General features: G+C 49.3%; 1 protein-coding gene across 5 annotated transcripts in view; it reads left to right on the top strand.

The window, feature by feature from the left end:
- TBCEL (tubulin folding cofactor E like) overlaps nt 1-23,468 on the top strand; it is a 94,982-nt gene that overhangs the window by 10,758 nt on the left and 60,756 nt on the right. Inside the window, exon 2 of one of the 5 annotated variants that reach the window (XM_077250478.1) lies at nt 12,263-12,320. The exons of 1 other annotated variant lie outside the window; for it this stretch is intronic. Coding sequence is in view for 2 of the 4 variants with exons in the window: in XM_077250475.1 (XP_077106590.1) it covers nt 22,674-22,964 (291 nt within the window). In the remaining 2 variants the exon portion in view is untranslated. Of the gene's footprint in view, nt 1-12,262; nt 12,332-22,241; nt 22,371-22,598; nt 22,965-23,468 lie in introns of those variants that run through there. 3 more of the 5 variants (XM_077250477.1, XM_077250480.1, XM_077250475.1) reach the window with 3 other exon arrangements.

Here is a 23,468-nt window from a genome sequence, read left to right as displayed (position 1 = left end):
ATGCACCTTCAGTAACATAATGACTGTAACAAGCATGTATTCCACATACACCAATATACCTAATATTGCAATGGCTCTGCATCTCTCAGTAATACAGGCTGGAGGTGAGCTCTGTGTGTATGCAGACTGCTGCTTTTTTCAGTAGCTCGCACTTTGGCACAGCTTCTTTCCTGCACTTCTCCATGCCCTTTCATCTGTAGCGTTTTTCTCTGTCCTTTCTAACATCAAATAGTTTCCCGTCTCCTCGGGGTGTAGATCTATGTACAACCCCTGCCGCTATCTCTATCACTAAGAGAGGGGATGGCGAGAGCAGAGAGCAGGACATCTGATGGATTCGTTAAAACTCCACAAAGCAGTAAGCTGGATAAAGGGCTTACAGACTTACTGCAGCAGCAAAATGCTAGAATTTTTTAAGAGAAGACTATTTAGATACTTGCTTAATAATAATAATAATCATCGCTGTCCCTATTGGGGCTCACAATCTAGATTCCCTATCAGTATGTTTTTGGAATGTGGGAGGAAACCGGAGAACTGGGAGAAAACCCACACAAACACGGGGTGAACATACAAACTCCTTGCAGATGTTGTCCTTGGTGGGATTTGAACCCAGGACCCCAGTGCTGCAAGGCTGCAGTGCTATCCACTGAGTCGCCGCAGTGCTATCCACTGAGTCGCCGCAGTGCTATCCACTGAGTCGCCACAGTGCTATCCACTGAGTCGCCACAGTGCTATCCACTGAGTCGCCACAGTGCTATCCACTGAGTCGCCACAGTGCTATCCACTGATACACATCTATATATACACATCTATACTGACATGTACACCTCTATATATACACATCTATACTGACATGTACACATCTATATATACTCATCTATACTGACATGTACACATCTATATATACACATCTATACTGACATGTACACATCTATATATACACATCTATACTGACATGTACACATCTATATATACACATCTATACTGACATGTACACCTCTATATATACTCATCTATACTGACATGTACACCTCTATATATACTCATCTATACTGACATGTACACATCTATATATACACATCTATACTGACATGTACACATCTATATATACAGTGGATAGCAGTGCTATCCACTGAGTCGCCACAGTGCTATCCACTGAGTCGCCACAGTGCTATCCACTGAGTCGCCACAGTGCTATCCACTGAGTCGCCACAGTGCTATCCACTGAGTCGCCACAGTGCTATCCACTGAGTCGCCACAGTGCTATCCACTGAGTCGCCACAGTGCTATCCACTGAGTCGCCACAGTGCTATCCACTGAGTCGCCACAGTGCTATCCACTGAGTCGCCACAGTGCTATCCACTGAGTCGCCACAGTGCTATCCACTGAGTCGCCACAGTGCTATCCACTGAGTCGCCACAGTGCTATCCACTGAGTCGCCACAGTGCTATCCACTGAGTCGCCACAGTGCTATCCACTGAGTCGCCACAGTGCTATCCACTGAGTCGCCACAGTGCTATCCACTGAGTCGCCACAGTGCTATCCACTGAGTCGCCACAGTGCTATCCACTGAGTCGCCACAGTGCTATCCACTGAGTCGCCACAGTGCTATCCACTGAGTCGCCACAGTGCTATCCACTGAGTCGCCACAGTGCTATCCACTGAGTCGCCACAGTGCTATCCACTGAGTCGCCACAGTGCTATCCACTGAGTCGCCACAGTGCTATCCACTGAGTCGCCACAGTGCTATCCACTGAGTCGCCACAGTGCTATCCACTGAGTCGCCACAGTGCTATCCACTGAGTCGCCACAGTGCTATCCACTGAGTCGCCACAGTGCTATCCACTGAGTCGCCACAGTGCTATCCACTGAGTCGCCACAGTGCTATCCACTGAGTCGCCACAGTGCTATCCACTGAGTCGCCACAGTGCTATCCACTGAGTCGCCACAGTGCTATCCACTGAGTCGCCACAGTGCTATCCACTGAGTCGCCACAGTGCTATCCACTGAGTCGCCACAGTGCTATCCACTGAGTCGCCACAGTGCTATCCACTGAGTCGCCACAGTGCTATCCACTGAGTCGCCACAGTGCTATCCACTGAGTCGCCACAGTGCTATCCACTGAGTCGCCACAGTGCTATCCACTGAGTCGCCACAGTGCTATCCACTGAGTCGCCACAGTGCTATCCACTGAGTCGCCACAGTGCTATCCACTGAGTCGCCACAGTGCTATCCACTGAGTCGCCACAGTGCTATCCACTGAGTCGCCACAGTGCTATCCACTGAGTCGCCACAGTGCTATCCACTGAGTCGCCACAGTGCTATCCACTGAGTCGCCACAGTGCTATCCACTGAGTCGCCACAGTGCTATCCACTGAGTCGCCACAGTGCTATCCACTGAGTCGCCACAGTGCTATCCACTGAGTCGCCACAGTGCTATCCACTGAGTCGCCACAGTGCTATCCACTGAGTCGCCACAGTGCTATCCACTGAGTCGCCACAGTGCTATCCACTGAGTCGCCACAGTGCTATCCACTGAGTCGCCACAGTGCTATCCACTGAGTCGCCACAGTGCTATCCACTGAGTCGCCACAGTGCTATCCACTGAGTCGCCACAGTGCTATCCACTGAGTCGCCACAGTGCTATCCACTGAGTCGCCACAGTGCTATCCACTGAGTCGCCACAGTGCTATCCACTGAGTCGCCACAGTGCTATCCACTGAGTCGCCACAGTGCTATCCACTGAGTCGCCACAGTGCTATCCACTGAGTCGCCACAGTGCTATCCACTGAGTCGCCACAGTGCTATCCACTGAGTCGCCACAGTGCTATCCACTGAGTCGCCACAGTGCTATCCACTGAGTCGCCACAGTGCTATCCACTGAGTCGCCACAGTGCTATCCACTGAGTCGCCACAGTGCTATCCACTGAGTCGCCACAGTGCTATCCACTGAGTCGCCACAGTGCTATCCACTGAGTCGCCACAGTGCTATCCACTGAGTCGCCACAGTGCTATCCACTGAGTCGCCACAGTGCTATCCACTGAGTCGCCACAGTGCTATCCACTGAGTCGCCACAGTGCTATCCACTGAGTCGCCACAGTGCTATCCACTGAGTCGCCACAGTGCTATCCACTGAGTCGCCACAGTGCTATCCACTGAGTCGCCACAGTGCTATCCACTGAGTCGCCACAGTGCTATCCACTGAGTCGCCACAGTGCTATCCACTGAGTCGCCACAGTGCTATCCACTGAGTCGCCACAGTGCTATCCACTGAGTCGCCACAGTGCTATCCACTGAGTCGCCACAGTGCTATCCACTGAGTCGCCACAGTGCTATCCACTGAGTCGCCACAGTGCTATCCACTGAGTCGCCACAGTGCTATCCACTGAGTCGCCACAGTGCTATCCACTGAGTCGCCACAGTGCTATCCACTGAGTCGCCACAGTGCTATCCACTGAGTCGCCACAGTGCTATCCACTGAGTCGCCACAGTGCTATCCACTGAGTCGCCACAGTGCTATCCACTGAGTCGCCACAGTGCTATCCACTGAGTCGCCACAGTGCTATCCACTGAGTCGCCACAGTGCTATCCACTGAGTCGCCACAGTGCTATCCACTGAGTCGCCACAGTGCTATCCACTGAGTCGCCACAGTGCTATCCACTGAGTCGCCACAGTGCTATCCACTGAGTCGCCACAGTGCTATCCACTGAGTCGCCACAGTGCTATCCACTGAGTCGCCACAGTGCTATCCACTGAGTCGCCACAGTGCTATCCACTGAGTCGCCACAGTGCTATCCACTGAGTCGCCACAGTGCTATCCACTGAGTCGCCACAGTGCTATCCACTGAGTCGCCACAGTGCTATCCACTGAGTCGCCACAGTGCTATCCACTGAGTCGCCACAGTGCTATCCACTGAGTCGCCACAGTGCTATCCACTGAGTCGCCACAGTGCTATCCACTGAGTCGCCACAGTGTGCTATCCACTGAGTCGCCACAGTGCTATCCACTGAGTCGCCACAGTGCTATCCACTGAGTCGCCACAGTGCTATCCACTGAGTCGCCACAGTGCTATCCACTGAGTCGCCACAGTGCTATCCACTGAGTCGCCACAGTGCTATCCACTGAGTCGCCACAGTGCTATCCACTGAGTCGCCACAGTGCTATCCACTGAGTCGCCACAGTGCTATCCACTGAGTCGCCACAGTGCTATCCACTGAGTCGCCACAGTGCTATCCACTGAGTCGCCACAGTGCTATCCACTGAGTCGCCACAGTGCTATCCACTGAGTCGCCACAGTGCTATCCACTGAGTCGCCACAGTGCTATCCACTGAGTCGCCACAGTGCTATCCACTGAGTCGCCACAGTGCTATCCACTGAGTCGCCACAGTGCTATCCACTGAGTCGCCACAGTGCTATCCACTGAGTCGCCACAGTGCTATCCACTGAGTCGCCACAGTGCTATCCACTGAGTCGCCACAGTGCTAGCCACTGAGTCGCCACAGTGCTAGCCACTGAGTCGCCACAGTGCTATCCACTGAGTCGCCACAGTGCTATCCACTGAGTCGCCACAGTGCTATCCACTGAGTCGCCACAGTGCTATCCACTGAGTCGCCACAGTGCTATCCACTGAGTCGCCACAGTGCTATCCACTGAGTCGCCACAGTGCTATCCACTGAGTCGCCACAGTGCTATCCACTGAGTCGCCACAGTGCTATCCACTGAGTCGCCACAGTGCTATCCACTGAGTCGCCACAGTGCTATCCACTGAGTCGCCACAGTGCTATCCACTGAGTCGCCACAGTGCTATCCACTGAGTCGCCACAGTGCTATCCACTGAGTCGCCACAGTGCTATCCACTGAGTCGCCACAGTGCTATCCACTGAGTCGCCACAGTGCTATCCACTGAGTCGCCACAGTGCTATCCACTGAGTCCCCACAGTGCTATCCACTGAGTCGCCACAGTGCTATCCACTGAGTCGCCACAGTGCTATCCACTGAGTCCCCACAGTGCTATCCACTGAGTCGCCACAGTGCTATCCACTGAGTCGCCACAGTGCTATCCACTGAGTCGCCACAGTGCTATCCACTGAGTCGCCACAGTGCTATCCACTGAGTCGCCACAGTGCTATCCACTGAGTCGCCACAGTGCTATCCACTGAGTCGCCACAGTGCTATCCACTGAGTCGCCACAGTGCTATCCACTGAGTCGCCACAGTGCTATCCACTGAGTCGCCACAGTGCTATCCACTGAGTCGCCACAGTGCTATCCACTGAGTCGCCACAGTGCTATCCACTGAGTCGCCACAGTGCTATCCACTGAGTCGCCACAGTGCTATCCACTGAGTCGCCACAGTGCTATCCACTGAGTCGCCACAGTGCTATCCACTGAGTCGCCACAGTGCTATCCACTGAGTCGCCACAGTGCTATCCACTGAGTCGCCACAGTGCTATCCACTGAGTCGCCACAGTGCTATCCACTGAGTCGCCACAGTGCTATCCACTGAGTCGCCACAGTGCTATCCACTGAGTCGCCACAGTGCTATCCACTGAGTCGCCACAGTGCTATCCACTGAGTCGCCACAGTGCTATCCACTGAGTCGCCACAGTGCTATCCACTGAGTCGCCACAGTGCTATCCACTGAGTCGCCACAGTGCTATCCACTGAGTCGCCACAGTGCTATCCACTGAGTCGCCACAGTGCTATCCACTGAGTCGCCACAGTGCTATCCACTGAGTCGCCACAGTGCTATCCACTGAGTCGCCACAGTGCTATCCACTGAGTCGCCACAGTGCTATCCACTGAGTCGCCACAGTGCTATCCACTGAGTCGCCACAGTGCTATCCACTGAGTCGCCACAGTGCTATCCACTGAGTCGCCACAGTGCTATCCACTGAGTCGCCACAGTGCTATCCACTGAGTCGCCACAGTGCTATCCACTGAGTCGCCACAGTGCTATCCACTGAGTCGCCACAGTGCTATCCACTGAGTCGCCACAGTGCTATCCACTGAGTCGCCACAGTGCTATCCACTGAGTCGCCACAGTGCTATCCACTGAGTCGCCACAGTGCTATCCACTGAGTCGCCACAGTGCTATCCACTGAGTCGCCACAGTGCTATCCACTGAGTCGCCACAGTGCTATCCACTGAGTCGCCACAGTGCTATCCACTGAGTCGCCACAGTGCTATCCACTGAGTCGCCACAGTGCTATCCACTGAGTCGCCACAGTGCTATCCACTGAGTCGCCACAGTGCTATCCACTGAGTCGCCACAGTGCTATCCACTGAGTCGCCACAGTGCTATCCACTGAGTCGCCACAGTGCTATCCACTGAGTCGCCACAGTGCTATCCACTGAGTCGCCACAGTGCTATCCACTGAGTCGCCACAGTGCTATCCACTGAGTCGCCACAGTGCTATCCACTGAGTCGCCACAGTGCTATCCACTGAGTCGCCACAGTGCTATCCACTGAGTCGCCACAGTGCTATCCACTGAGTCGCCACAGTGCTATCCACTGAGTCGCCACAGTGCTATCCACTGAGTCGCCACAGTGCTATCCACTGAGTCGCCACAGTGCTATCCACTGAGTCGCCACAGTGCTATCCACTGAGTCGCCACAGTGCTATCCACTGAGTCGCCACAGTGCTATCCACTGAGTCGCCACAGTGCTATCCACTGAGTCGCCACAGTGCTATCCACTGAGTCGCCACAGTGCTATCCACTGAGTCGCCACAGTGCTATCCACTGAGTCGCCACAGTGCTATCCACTGAGTCGCCACAGTGCTATCCACTGAGTCGCCACAGTGCTATCCACTGAGTCGCCACAGTGCTATCCACTGAGTCGCCACAGTGCTATCCACTGAGTCGCCACAGTGCTATCCACTGAGTCGCCACAGTGCTATCCACTGAGTCGCCACAGTGCTATCCACTGAGTCGCCACAGTGCTATCCACTGAGTCGCCACAGTGCTATCCACTGAGTCGCCACAGTGCTATCCACTGAGTCGCCACAGTGCTATCCACTGAGTCGCCACAGTGCTATCCACTGAGTCGCCACAGTGCTATCCACTGAGTCGCCACAGTGCTATCCACTGAGTCGCCACAGTGCTATCCACTGAGTCGCCACAGTGCTATCCACTGAGACGCCACAGTGCTATCCACTGAGACGCCACAGTGCTATCCACTGAGACGCCACAGTGCTATCCACTGAGACGCCACAGTGCTATCCACTGAGACGCCACAGTGCTATCCACTGAGACGCCACAGTGCTATCCACTGAGACGCCACAGTGCTATCCACTGAGACGCCACAGTGCTATCCACTGAGACGCCACAGTGCTATCCACTGAGACGCCACAGTGCTATCCACTGAGACGCCACAGTGCTATCCACTGAGACGCCACAGTGCTATCCACTGAGACGCCACAGTGCTATCCACTGAGACGCCACAGTGCTATCCACTGAGACGCCACAGTGCTATCCACTGAGACGCCACAGTGCTATCCACTGAGACGCCACAGTGCTATCCACTGAGACGCCACAGTGCTATCCACTGAGTCGCCACAGTGCTATCCACTGAGTCGCCACAGTGCTATCCACTGAGTCGCCACAGTGCTATCCACTGAGTCGCCACAGTGCTATCCACTGAGTCGCCACAGTGCTATCCACTGAGTCGCCACAGTGCTATCCACTGAGTCGCCACAGTGCTATCCACTGAGTCGCCACAGTGCTATCCACTGAGTCGCCACAGTGCTATCCACTGAGTCGCCACAGTGCTATCCACTGAGTCGCCACAGTGCTATCCACTGAGTCGCCACAGTGCTATCCACTGAGTCGCCACAGTGCTATCCACTGAGTCGCCACAGTGCTATCCACTGAGTCGCCACAGTGCTATCCACTGAGTCGCCACAGTGCTATCCACTGAGTCGCCACAGTGCTATCCACTGAGTCGCCACAGTGCTATCCACTGAGTCGCCACAGTGCTATCCACTGAGTCGCCACAGTGCTATCCACTGAGTCGCCACAGTGCTATCCACTGAGTCGCCACAGTGCTATCCACTGAGTCGCCACAGTGCTATCCACTGAGTCGCCACAGTGCTATCCACTGAGTCGCCACAGTGCTATCCACTGAGTCGCCACAGTGCTATCCACTGAGTCGCCACAGTGCTATCCACTGAGTCGCCACAGTGCTATCCACTGAGTCGCCACAGTGCTATCCACTGAGTCGCCACAGTGCTATCCACTGAGTCGCCACAGTGCTATCCACTGAGTCGCCACAGTGCTATCCACTGAGTCGCCACAGTGCTATCCACTGAGTCGCCACAGTGCTATCCACTGAGTCGCCACAGTGCTATCCACTGAGTCGCCACAGTGCTATCCACTGAGTCGCCACAGTGCTATCCACTGAGTCGCCACAGTGCTATCCACTGAGTCGCCACAGTGCTATCCACTGAGTCGCCACAGTGCTATCCACTGAGTCGCCACAGTGCTATCCACTGAGTCGCCACAGTGCTATCCACTGAGTCGCCACAGTGCTATCCACTGAGTCGCCACAGTGCTATCCACTGAGTCGCCACAGTGCTATCCACTGAGTCGCCACAGTGCTATCCACTGAGTCGCCACAGTGCTATCCACTGAGTCGCCACAGTGCTATCCACTGAGTCGCCACAGTGCTATCCACTGAGTCGCCACAGTGCTATCCACTGAGTCGCCACAGTGCTATCCACTGAGTCGCCACAGTGCTATCCACTGAGTCGCCACAGTGCTATCCACTGAGTCGCCACAGTGCTATCCACTGAGTCGCCACAGTGCTATCCACTGAGTCGCCACAGTGCTATCCACTGAGTCGCCACAGTGCTATCCACTGAGTCGCCACAGTGCTATCCACTGAGTCGCCACAGTGCTATCCACTGAGTCGCCACAGTGCTATCCACTGAGTCGCCACAGTGCTATCCACTGAGTCGCCACAGTGCTATCCACTGAGTCGCCACAGTGCTATCCACTGAGTCGCCACAGTGCTATCCACTGAGTCGCCACAGTGCTATCCACTGAGTCGCCACAGTGCTATCCACTGAGTCGCCACAGTGCTATCCACTGAGTCGCCACAGTGCTATCCACTGAGTCGCCACAGTGCTATCCACTGAGTCGCCACAGTGCTATCCACTGAGTCGCCACAGTGCTATCCACTGAGTCGCCACAGTGCTATCCACTGAGTCGCCACAGTGCTATCCACTGAGTCGCCACAGTGCTATCCACTGAGTCGCCACAGTGCTATCCACTGAGTCGCCACAGTGCTATCCACTGAGTCGCCACAGTGCTATCCACTGAGTCGCCACAGTGCTATCCACTGAGTCGCCACAGTGCTATCCACTGAGTCGCCACAGTGCTATCCACTGAGTCGCCACAGTGCTATCCACTGAGTCGCCACAGTGCTATCCACTGAGTCGCCACAGTGCTATCCACTGAGTCGCCACAGTGCTATCCACTGAGTCGCCACAGTGCTATCCACTGAGTCGCCACAGTGCTATCCACTGAGTCGCCACAGTGCTATCCACTGAGTCGCCACAGTGCTATCCACTGAGTCGCCACAGTGCTATCCACTGAGTCGCCACAGTGCTATCCACTGAGTCGCCACAGTGCTATCCACTGAGTCGCCACAGTGCTATCCACTGAGTCGCCACAGTGCTATCCACTGAGTCGCCACAGTGCTATCCACTGAGTCGCCACAGTGCTATCCACTGAGTCGCCACAGTGCTATCCACTGAGTCGCCACAGTGCTATCCACTGAGTCGCCACAGTGCTATCCACTGAGTCGCCACAGTGCTATCCACTGAGTCGCCACAGTGCTATCCACTGAGTCGCCACAGTGCTATCCACTGAGTCGCCACAGTGCTATCCACTGAGTCGCCACAGTGCTATCCACTGAGTCGCCACAGTGCTATCCACTGAGTCGCCACAGTGCTATCCACTGAGTCGCCACAGTGCTATCCACTGAGTCGCCACAGTGCTATCCACTGAGTCGCCACAGTGCTATCCACTGAGTCGCCACAGTGCTATCCACTGAGTCGCCACAGTGCTATCCACTGAGTCGCCACAGTGCTATCCACTGAGTCGCCACAGTGCTATCCACTGAGTCGCCACAGTGCTATCCACTGAGCCGCCACAGTGCTATCCACTGAGCCGCCACAGTGCTATCCACTGAGCCTCCGTGCTGCCCAAAGTAACTAAGCTTTTTATGTGTTTACTCCCCCCCCCCCCCCCATTAATTGCAAAGTCAATCATTTTAATTGAATACGTCATTGCAGTTTCGATGGCCGTTTTATGCTCCTTTTTGAGGTCCTGAGAACTGCTGCTCATCAAGATCTGTACTCTATATTCAGACAGTGTGTGGACTTCCCCTGTCTGAGCCCCTTGGCTTCTTAGCCGCATATATGTGTAGCACGGGGTTTGGAAGGGACTGTAACAAAATAAGGCAATAGGTGAGGAGATCAGGACAGTTCAGATCTTTATGCTTTAATTTTGCTTAAGAAAATGCAAGATAAAAATACATTTGTACATAGGCTTTAAAGAATAACTAAACTTTTACAACTTTTTTCTTGTATGTGAGCTCTTTTAATAATTGCAAGCAGAGTGATGGCATCTGGGGCTTGAGGTCCCCGACCGTCCATTCGAATAGTTTCCGTAGCGCGCCCAGAACCTTGTAGCCTATGCTTACCCTTATGTGTGTGCACGCTTAGGCAGGAGCTGTACGCCCCTCATTGGTGAGGTCAGAGGGGACGTCTGAGCGATCAGTGGGGTTCCGGGGTCCTGTGCTCGCACTGATCTGCAAGTCATTGAAAGGGCACTCAAATATTAAAAAAGAAAAAAGGAATATAGGTTTAGTTACTCTTTAAGGCTTTTTAATGGCCACAGATTTTCTCCGTTGAGGTCAGTGGTGGGATCTGGAAGGCTTACAGTCACTCGCTGATGACCTTTGGGGTATTTATCACAGAAGAGCTCTGTCCCTGCACCGTGATGACTATATGTGTACAGATCTTATGGACGACCTCCCTGTACCCAGGATATCAGAGTCCGGAGCATGGCTGGCACATACAGCACCGCTCCTGTCAGAACGTGCTTAGTGTATCCATTATTACACAGGGATGTGGTAGAGCATTAGAAAGGGATGTGGTAGAGCATTAGAAAAACCATTACTCCCCAGCAATACTTTAGGCTGCATCTGGTTGAGATCCCCTAGCAATCTCCAGTCCACATGGCAGTTGGCTTTCAGTAAGCTGATCACATGTGATAAAAACCCGTGACTCGCTCAACCAATCACTGGACTCAGTGGTATCGCCATTAATGAGGCTATCCTGCCGGTAAGGCTACTTTCACACTAGCGTTGTGTGACGTACGTCGCAATGCGTCATTTTGGAGAAAAAACGCATCCTGCAAAGTTGCCCACAGGATGCGTTTTTTCTCCATAGACTTGCATTAGCGACGGATTGCCACACGTCGCATCCATCGTGCAATTGATGCGTCGTGTTTTGGCGGACCGTCGGCACAAAAAACGTTCCATATAACTTTTTCGTGCATCGCGTCCGCCATTTTCAACTGCACATGCGCTGCTGAAACTCCGCCCGCTCCTCCCCGGACTGCAGAATGGGCAGCAGATGCATTGTAAAACTGCTCACGTCTTGCAGCGTCCATCGGTACGTCAGCCCGTCGGGCCCGTACCGACGGATCAGTGTGAAAGTAGCCTAATACTGCTGCTCACTACAACAGAACAGCTGTTCTTCTGGGCTTTTTACTCGATCCGACGGAACTGCTTGCGTCATGCTGATTGATAGCTGGCTTTCAGCACTTATGCAGTGAGTACTCGGCTGTCAATCAGCATGACGTCAACAGAGGGGAAGAGAAGCCGCTGCTATGTCAACTTGATAGCCGAAGCCGCTGAAACGCCGGCAGGATGAATCTGCCCTAAAATCGCCACAAGTCTGCCTAGTCCGTAGAAAGGTGCCCTCTGCAGTCGATGCATGGCAGTATGTACTATAGAGAAGCAGGTGATGAGGAGAGACTGACTATTACCAATAGTAAATCTCTCATTACACCATGGGAATACGATACCAGTCCTGTAATAAGGTATAGCTCCCGTCTGCTGGCGTTTAGACAATATAGTCCACATGCTCGAACACATAATGTCCCACGTCATTATTAACCAACACCCAAAAGAAAAGCTGAATGTCAGACACCTGGTCACACTGATCCTTTGTCTTTTCTAATTGCAGAGACGCTAGCAGAAAATAATTTGGACACGAGGAGCTCCCTATGTCAGAGGCAGAATAGGTATTCACATGGTAAGACAGTCATGTTAACCGAGATATGTTGTGATATGTGATGGTATCTGGCTGCAAGTGTTACATTTTTCTGCAGCACTCCCATAGGAGAAATGTAGTATTGCACGTTTCCTTGTGAAATCGGTGGACTGTGTATGAAATGTTTTGGACTTTTCAGGTCCACCAGCGAGAGGTGCTCTTTGTAGCTTTTCTGGAAGTTGTTGTGGGTTTTTTTCTACATAAATTCTTTTACATTTTAGCCTGTTGACATATTATAGCCTGCGGGTCACATCTGGCGTTTTGGCTGTCTTTGACAGGCTTAGAAATAAAATGTAAGTAAAGTGGTTGTATGGTTCTCGCATCATCGCAGTCTCATTGTACACAGCATGCACCTGATTTTAGCAAACACAAATCACTGCGACACAGCTTACTCCTGGACCTGTCCTGTCCGGCTGCGTGCACCTCATCTGTGTATATGCAGGTCACTGCAACACTACTTACTCCTGGTCCTGTCCTGTCAGTCTGCGTGCAACTCATCTGTGTATATGCAGGTCGCTGCAACACTACTTACTCCTGGTCCTACCCTGTCTGGCTGCATGCACCTCATTTGTGTATATGCAGGTCACTGCAACACTACTTACTCCCGGTCCTGCCCTGTCTGGCTGCATGCACCTCATTTGTGTATATGCAGGTCACTGCAACACTACTTAATCCTGGTCCTGTCCTGTCAGGCTGCGTGCACCTGATCTGTGTATATGCAGGTCACTGCAACACTACTTACTCCTGGTCCTGTCCTGTCCGGCTGCGTGCACCTCATCTGTGTATACGCAGGTCGCTGCAACACTACTTACTCCTGGTCCTACCCTGTCTGGCTGCATGCACCTCATTTGTGTATATGCAGGTCACTGCAACACTACTTAATCCTGGTCCTGTCCTGTCAGGCTGCGTGCACCTGATCTGTGTATACGCAGGTCACTGCAACACTACTTACTCCTGGTCCTGCCCTGTCTGGCTGCGTGCACCTCATCTGTGTATATGCAGGTCACTGCAACACTACTTACTCCTGGTCCTGTCCTGTCTGGCTGCGCGTGCACCTCATCTGTGTATACGCAGGTCGCTGCAACACTACTTACTCCTGGACCTACCCTGTCAGGCTGCATGCACCTCATCTGTGTATACGCAGGTCGCTGCGACACTACTTACTCCAGGACCCACCCTGTCTGGCTGCGCGTGCACCTCATCTGTGTATATGCAGGTCACTGCAACACTACTTACTCCTGGTCCTGTCCTGTCTGGCTGCGTGCACCTCATCTGTGTATATGCAGGTCACTGCAACACTACTTACTCCGGGTCCTGTCCTGTCAGGCTGCGTGCACCTCATCTGTGTATACGCAGGTCACTGCAACACTACTTACTCCTGGTCCTGCCCTGTCTGGCTGCGCGTGCACCTCATCTGTGTATACGCAGGTCGCTGCAACACTACTTACTCCTGGACCTACCCTGTCAGGCTGCGTGCACCTCATCTGTGTATACGCAGGTCACTGCAACACTACTTACTCCTGGTCCTGCTCTGTCTGGCTGCGCGTGCACCTCATCTGTGTATACGCAGGTCGCTGCTACACTACTTACTCCTGGACCTACCCTGTCAGGCTGCGTGCACATCATCTGTGTATACGCAGGTCACTGCAACACTACTTACTCCTGGTCCTGCCCTGTCAGGCTGCGTGCACCTCATCTGTGTATATGCAGGTCACTGCAACACTACTTACTCCTGGTACTGCCCTGTCTGGCTGTGCGTGCACCTCATCTGTGTATACGCAGGTCTCTGCAACACTACTTACTCCTGGACCTACCCTGTCTGGAGTAACATGTTTTATGAATGTATGTTGGAGGGCAGGGGAGTGCGGCTTGGGAAGCAATGGCATCCAAGGGAATGAATCCTGCTACAAATTCTAGTTACTGTGATAATACCCCAGGGGGATCAGCAGCATGGCATCAGAGGGATGATTACTGCTGCAAATTATTTCACCTTCACAAATGAAAAACAGTATGGAAAAATTTGTTAGTTTTGCAGTTTCTTAAAGTGTTGAATAGCTGCTGGTAATACATATTATGGTAAGGCTGCATTCACATATAGAAGTAAGAGATCCCCATGCCGTCCACATTCTTTTTTTATTTTGGAGAGCATACGGACCTATTGATTAAAATGGATCTGTACAAACTTTCGTTAAAATCTTGAATCCAAATATGAGATCTGTGAGACTCGGAGATGGTCTTATTCTGATCTGATTCTGAGGATCAGAGTAGAAATTACTATAGGGGTTTGTGATCTCTCAGAGGAAAAATCTGGCAGCCCACCGACACTTCACAAAGTGTGAATGCAGCCTAAGGCTCAGGCTTTGCTTGCACGTCATTCCCGTTCTGCGTTCTTAGGATTACGATTGAATAACCACAAAACACTAACCCTGAGTGGGCCACAGACGTCAGTGGCACAAACTAAGTTAAAATGAACACAATATGCACATTCCCGGCCACAATTCGACTAGACTGCTTCCTCGCTCAATACAAATGCATTGGTTGAGGCCGCGCACATCTAGTCTGAATGTGTCCGGGAGTGTGCATATCGCATACTTGGCACTGGAGAATTCTCAGCGCATGCAGTGCCATGTGAGGATTCTCAAGCCTGAAGACTTCTATGTTAATACTGGAAAACCATTGCTTAACTTATCATAAAATGTCCTAAGAAAACTGAAAAATGGTGAAATACGTAAAACAACAAACTGGAATTTCACTGTTGTATTTTTTAATTTTTTTTTACATCATTCAGTCACAATAACTTATTTTTACTAGAGCTGTGGGCGGCTTGTTTTTTGCATGGTTCCTAATGAAAAGCTAATGTGTGTTCGTTATTCCCTTGTTTGGCCAGTAAGCACAGATTCCTTATGACACACTAACCCTCTGTAACTCCCTGTTCTTCCAAGCTACAGTGTTTCAGTTGTATCGTTCTGATTTAGCCAAGACCACAAATGGGACATAAACAGAGAAGTTGTAACATTTGTCCTTCTTCCATGTACTGGACCCGTTCCTGGTTCTGAAACTAAAACTCATTAAATAAGACCGTTGTGATAGGAGCCTATAAGGGTGTGACTTACCAGCTAGAGACCGGAGAAGTCTTCTATGATGGACCTAGAGACCAGAGAAGTCTCCTATGATGAACCTAGGGACCGGAGAAGTCTCCTATGATGGACCTAGAGACCGGAGAAGTCTCCTATGATGGACCTGGAGACCGGAGAAGTCTCCTATGATGGACCTGGAGACCCGAGAAGTCTCCTATGATGGACCTGGAGACCGGAGAAGTCTCCTATGATGGACCTAGAGACCAGAGAAGTCTCCTATGATGGACCTAGAGACCGGAGAAGTCTCCTATGATGGACCCAACAGACCATGCTCATGACATATCACGGGGGTCTAGTCCTGTGCCGAGCTCTGCTCTGATCCTGTACTTTCTGGTCTTCAAGAAGTTCTCTATGAAGTTCGCATTAGTTAGTTATTACCTAGAGTGCTGAGTGTGGTGTAAGCATGAAGCCGCCATCTCAGCCCCTCTCCCACACACCGGACCTTTACAAGATAGGTACAGTACAGGCCAAACGTTTGGACACACCTTCTCATTTAAAGATTTCTCTGTATTTTCATGACTATGAAAATTGTACGTTCACACTGAAGGCATCAAAACTATGAATTAACTCATGTGGAATTATATACTTAACAAAAAAGTGTGAAACAACTGAAATTATGACTTATATTCTAGGTTCTTCAAAGTAGCCACCTTTTGCTTTGATGACTGCTTTGCACACTCTTGGCATTCTCTTGATGAGCTTCAAGAGGCAGTCACTGGAAATGGTTTTCAATTAACAGGTGTGCCCTGTCAGGTTTAATAAGTGGGATTTCTTGCCTTATAAAAGGGGTTGGGACCATCAGTTGTGTTGTGCGAAGTCTGGTGGATACACAGCTGATAGTTCTACTGAATAGACTGTTAGAATTTGTATTATGGCAAAAAAGCAGCTAAGTAAAGAAAAACAAGTGGCCATCACTACTTTAAGAAATGAAGGTCAGTCAGTCAGAAAAATTGGGAAAACTTTGAAAGTGTCCCCAAGTGCAGTGGCAAAAACCATCAAGCGCTACAGAGAAACTGGCTCACATGAGGACCGCCCCAGGAAAGGAAGACCAAGAGTCACCTCTGCTTCTGAGGATTAGTTTATCCGAGTCACCAGCCTCAGAAATCGCAGGATGACAGCAGCTCAGATTAGAGACCAGGTCAATGCCACACAGAGTTCAAGCAGCAGACACATCTCTACAACAACTGTTAAGAGGAGACTTTGTGCAGCAGGCCTTCATGGTAAAATAGCTGCTAGGAAACCACTGCTAAGGACAGGCAACAAGCAGAAGAGACTTGTTTGGGCTAAAGAACACAAGGAATGGACCAGTGGAAATATGTGCTTTGGTCTAACCATAGTTGTCCAACCACAGTGTCTTTGTGCGACGCAGAAAAGGTGAACGGATGGACTCTACATGCCTGGTTCCCACCGTGAAGCATGGAGGAGGAGGTGTGATGGAGTGGGGATGCTTTGCTGGTGAGACTGTTGGGGATTTATTCAAAATTGAAGGCATACTGAACCAGCATGGCTACCACAGCATCTTGCAGTGGCATGCTATTCCATCCGGTTTGCGTTTAGTTGGACCATCATTTATTTTTCAACAGGACAATGACCCCAAACACACCTCCAGGCTGTGTAAGGGCTATTTGACCAAGGAGAAGAGTGATGGGGTGCTACGCCAGATGACTTGGCCTCCACAGTCACCAGACCTGAACCCAATCGAGATGGTTTGGGATGAGATGGACCGCAGAGTGAAGGCAAAAGGGCCAACAAGTGCTAAGCATCTCTGGGAACTCCTTCAAGATTGTTGGAAGAGAATGCCAAGAGTGTGCAAAGCAGTCATCAAAGCAAAAGGTGGCAACTTTGAAGAACCTAGAATATAAGACATAGTTTCAGTTGTTTCACACTTTTTTGTTAAGTATATAATTCCACATGTGTTAATTCATAGTTTTGATGCCTTCAGTGTGAATGTACAATTTTCATAGTCATGAAAATACAGAAAAATCTTTAAATGAGAAGGTGTGTCCAAACTTTTGGTCTGTACTGTATGTACAGAACAAATGTCCCTCCGTCAGACACCATCATTGAGTTCACATTCTTAAGCTCCTACACATTAGACTAATATTGGCTGAAGCCGCTGATATCGACCGGTTCAGCTGATGACCTAATTTGTGTGGGGCACCGGCCCACTGATGGTCAGGAGAGGTGTCAGTGGACACGTCTGATATCTGACTGCCGATCACATTGTTCTCCCTGATATAAGCCGACGTGTCATTTGGCTGCTTTCTAATAGAAAACATAGGAGCACTCTGCTGAACGAACGCTCCGGTGTAGGGGAGAGTCAGCTGAGATGGCTGTCAGCGGAATGATCGGCCGAAGCATCGTTTAGCCAAGAGCCATCTAGTGAGTATGGCCGGCTGTAATGTGTGTACACCTCCCAAAGAAGAGCGGGAGATTAGTCTGTGACACTCAACCACAAAACCTGTTTTACTTGTAGATTCACGTTTTACTAGAGGCATGAAAGGGATAAAAAAAAAATGTCTGGGTGGAGAACTGACTTTGTTCGCGAATTTGGAACAATGGATGCAAACGGTACTGGAGCCTTCTCCCAGGGAAATGCCATGTCTGAATATCTCTATGATATGAGGCAGTGTGAATTCTCCATTCACGTGTCTGTAAATTAATATTTGTAGAAATGTCCATACCTGAAGACTTACAGATCATTGCAGAGTTCAGTTTTATCTGGCAACCCATGACAGGCATGTGGTTCTTTTTTAAGAAGAGTTTCTGCAGCAGCTGCGGTGTGACCTACACCCACTGTGCTCCAGGTACCGCAGAACATAACATTTCTGAGTTTCATAGGCGTTAAAGGGCTTTGTCCAGAGCCTCTCACTTTCTCATAAGGAGGTGAGCGGCATCAGTGATGGCGGATCTGCACGTATCAGCCGTGACGCACAATCGGTCGGTGTCACGCTCTTGTCTTGTTCTTTATTCAGAGCACATGCACAACACCAAGCGATCACAAACCGTGCCAATGGGTACACGACAACACTTGGTCATTGTTGCCGCCTGATGAGGAGCTGAGTGACACCAGATCAACCATGTTCTGTATGAAAAGACTCAGAAAACATAGTCATCGAGTAATTTGAAATTTAGATTGTGCACCATAGTGGAGACAGAAAACCAAAGTGATGCTGACCATCTGTGTACAGCACTGCAGAATATGTGTGCACTATTTACATACTATATAGTAAGAGGTTGTGCAGCAGATGTGGTGTGTATGACGAAGAATGTGCCCTGCTCTAAAAGATTCCGAAGTCAGCGCAGATATCTGTGACCTGTACACTATATATACACCTGTACACTATATATACCCATGTACACTATATACACCTGTACACTATATATGCCCCTGTACACAATATCTGCACCTGTACACTATATATAATACCTGTACACTATATATATATATATATATATATATATATACACCTGTACACTATATCTGCACCTGTACACTATATATACACTTGTACACTATATATACACCTGTACACTACAGCTGCACCTGTACACTATATATACCCCTGTACACTATATACCCCTGTACACTATATACACCTGTACACTATATATATAATACCTGTGCACTATATATATATATATATATATATATATATATACACATATATATATATATATATATACACTATATCTGCACCTGTACACTATATATATATATATATATATATATATATATATATATATATATATATATACACTTGTACACTATATATAATACCTGTACACTATATATACACCCCTGTACACTATATATACACCTGTTCACTATATATACCCCTGTACACTATATGCACCTGTACACTATATATAATACCTGTACACTATATATGTATACCTGTACACTATATATACCCCTGTACACTATATCTGCACCTGTACACTATATATACACTTGTACACTATATATAATACCTGTACACTATATATACACACACCTTAAAACCTACAAGAGAAAAAAAGTAAGCAAAAATCCTGATGTAACTAAGTAAAAAAGCAAAAGTGCATTTAAATAACACAGAGTTTTTAGTAATACTGTTTTTTGATCATAAAATAGCATAAAAGCCATCCCACCTCGTCAAGGTAACTCTGATCGGGACAGTCCTACACTGTCTAATATTAAAACCTTACCATGTGTCAATGTTGACCTCAGTGTAAATAAGGGCAGACAAAAGGACTGGGGCCAACTAGTGAAACACTAGACTGTGGAAGCCTTATATATAATCTCTAGCTCTGAAACAAGGAGGCCACACCCTGGCTTGCACAGAATGCAACAATACAGATAAAAAAACACAAAAATTGAGCTTAACTTGTTCTCTATCTATCTATCTATCTATCTATCTATCTATCTATCTATCTATCTATATAGTGTACAGGTGTATATAGTGTACAGGTGTATATATAGTGTATATACACTCACCTGTACACTATATATACACCTGTACACTATATATACACCTGTACACTGTATATACACCTGTACACTATATGTACACCTGTTCACTATATATATATATATATATATATATATATATATATATATATATATATACACCTGTACACTATATGTACACTATATACACCTGTACGCTATATCTGCACCTGTACACTATATACACCTGTACACTATATACACATGTACACTATATACACCTGTACACTATATATACCCGTACGCTATATATACACATGTACACTATATATACACCTGTACACTATATATACCTGTACACTATATATACCCATACACTATATATACATGTACACTATATATACACCTGTACACTATATATACACCTGTACACTATATACACCATATACACACCTGTACACTATATATACACACCTGTACACTATATATACACCTGTACACTATACACACCTGTACACTATATATACACACCTGTACACTATATATACACACCTGTACACTATATATACACACCTGTACACTATATACACCTGTACACTATATATACACCTGTACACTATAAAGGAGTAAAGGAGAGAGGCCTCCAACTGTCCCTGGTACTGGGATTCTTAAGGCTATGTGCCCACGTTGCGGATTCGTGTGCAGATTTTTCCACACCTTTTTTAAAAAATCCACAGGTGAAACGTACTGCGTTTTACTTGGGGATTTACCGCGGAATTCCTGTGTTTTTTTGTGGGGATTTCACCTGCGGTTTTACACCTGCGGATTCCTATTGAGGAGCAGGTGTAAAACGCTGTGGCATCCTCACAAAGAATTGACATGCTGCGGAATAACAACGCAGCGTTTCCACGCCTTATTTTCCTCTGCATGTGCACAGCGGATTTTGTTTTCCATAGGTTTACATGGTGCTGTACACCGCATGGAAAACAGCCGGATCCGCAGCCAAATCCGCAACGTGTGCACATAGCCTAACTATCCCTGTCCCGGGGGTTCTCTTGGAGGTAGAGAGGCCTGGGTCTCCAATCTTACTATGCTCCTGTTAAACACTAATCTGTCCCCTTTTCACCCCATAAGGCATGGGACAGAAATGAAAGGTAAACAAGGCACAAAGACAAAACAGAAATAACAGAAAACACTATCATACAAAAGCACTCACCAAAAATAGGGAGGAGGATAGAGACCGCTGCACGACCAGCTCTACCCTCACCTACTGTACCCTCATCCATCCCTTGTAGATTGTGAGCCCTCGCTTGCAGGGTCGTCTCTCCTCCTGTACCAGTTATGACTTGTATTGTTTAAGATTATTGTACTTGTTTTTATTACGTATACCCCTCCTCACATGTAAAGCGCCATGGAATAAATGGCGCTATAATAATAAATAATAATAATAATATTGGGACTGATAAGTTTTTGCTCCACAGTTAAGGCCCCGTCACACATAGCGAGATCGCTAGCGAGATCGCTGCTGAGTCACTAGTTTTGTGACGCAACAGCGACCTCAGTAGCGATCTCGCTATGTGTGACACGTACCAGCGATCAGGCCCCTGCTGTGAGATCGCTGGTCGTGTCGGAATGGCCTGGACCTTTTTTTGGTCGTTGAGGTCCCGCTGACATCGCTGAATCGGTGTGTGTGACACCGATCCAGCGATGTCTTCACTGGTAACCAGGGTAAACATCGGGTTACTAAGCACAGGGCCGCGCTTAGTAACCCGATGTTTACCCTGGTTACCAGCGTAAATGTAAAAAAAAAAAAACAGTACATACTCACCATCTGTTGCCCGTCAGGTCCCTTGGCGTCTGCTTCCTGCTCTGACTGAGCCGCCGTAAAGTGAGAGCACAGCAGTGACGTCACCGCTGCGCTCTGCTCTCACTGTACGGCGGCTCAGTCAGAGCAGGAAGCAGACGCCAAGGGACCTGACGGGCAACAGATGGTGAGTATGTACTGTATGTTTTTTTTGGTAACCAGGGTAAACATCGGGTTACTAAGCGCGGCCCTGCGCTTAGTAACCCGATGTTTACCCTGGTTACCCGGGTGCTGCAGGGGGACTTCGGCATCGTTGAAGACAGTTTCAACGATGCCGAAGTCGTTCCCCTGATCGTTGGTCGCTGGAGAGAGCGGTCTGTGTGACAGCTCCCCAGCGACCACACAGCGACCACACAGCGACGCTGCAGCGATCAGCATCGTTGTCTGTATCGCTGCAGCGTCGCTGTGTGAGACGGGGCCTTTACTGTTGTTTCTATATTGACACCTCCTCACCCTCCTGAGCAGTGGAACTAAAGGCAAAAGTCCAGAGGTTATCTGGGCTGTATGTAGGAGGTGTAGAGGCGGCATTGAATGGCGTCCTAAGCTCCCTACTGTATATGGCTGTGCCTGGCGCTGCTGCTTTATCAGGTTTGTTTTATTTATTGTTTATCTTTTGTTCTTTATGTTCTGTTGTATGTGTGCAGTGCTGTCAGTTGCTCGCTTCTCCAGTCTCTTTCCGGTGTTGCAGTAAATTGATCCCTGTAGATCTAGTTACAGTTACACAATTATTTGCTCTGTGACTGTATGAGTGATCTATATTATCATAGAAGACCTTTGTGTCCCAATGAGGTATATAGTGAGGGAAGGGGCAGGGTCTACCCTGTGCAGACAAGGGGGCTAGCCAGTGCATGAAGTCATTGTTTTGGCTTCTCTATAGCAACCACAGATCCCATGCACAATGCATGGACTCCAACTGCCAAATTCACACTTGTGAACCTGCAGCTTCTCTGCCGTGCAGGCGTCCCCAGAGCTGTTTTGGTGCTGGGGTCCCCAGAGCTGTGGTGGTGCAGGCGTCCCTGGAGCTGTGGTGGTGCAGGCGTCCCTGGAGCTGTGGTGGTGCAGGCGTCCCTGGAGCTGTGGTGGTGCAGGCGTCCCCAGAGCTGTGGTGGTGCGGGCGTCCCCAGAGCTGTGGTGGTGCGTGCAGTGATGTGGTCCTGGGGTGAAGTTCTCTCCTGGAATGTGGTGAGTTACTCAGTTCTCATATAGTCTGTGTACTCAGCGCTGCTTTCGGATCTACAGACCTAGGGGTCGTAGTGATCGTCTCAGCTGTCATGTCACTCACTGTCCCTACCAGTACACTGTGCAGTGAAGGTGAAGCTCGCCTGGATACAAGGGCCACTTGTACTTTTGTCTGAGCAAATATTTTTCTGCTAACTCTCCCTAAGGCCTTTTTCATACAACCATATAAATCATGTATGTGTAAAACCGGTACTGGTTTCATCAGTGTGTTCTATCAGTGTGTCATCTGTATTTTTCTGGTATGGGTAATGGAGAAACTACAAAGCGTCTCCTATAGTTTGCAGTGTTAAACACGGACAGCCCATGGATGGCACATGTAAGACTGTACGTGTTTTTCACAGATCCATAGACTAACACGGGCAGCCCATGGATGGCACATGTAAGACACTACGTGTTTTTCACAAATCCATAGACTAACACGGACAGCCCATGGATGGCACATGTAAG

The sequence above is a fragment of the Ranitomeya variabilis genome, chromosome 4 (assembly GCF_051348905.1).
Source record: "Ranitomeya variabilis isolate aRanVar5 chromosome 4, aRanVar5.hap1, whole genome shotgun sequence".
NCBI classification, from domain to species: Eukaryota; Metazoa; Chordata; class Amphibia; order Anura; family Dendrobatidae; genus Ranitomeya; species Ranitomeya variabilis.
Note: the sequence above shows the minus strand (reverse complement) of the source record. Positions and strands in the feature narration are given on the sequence as shown.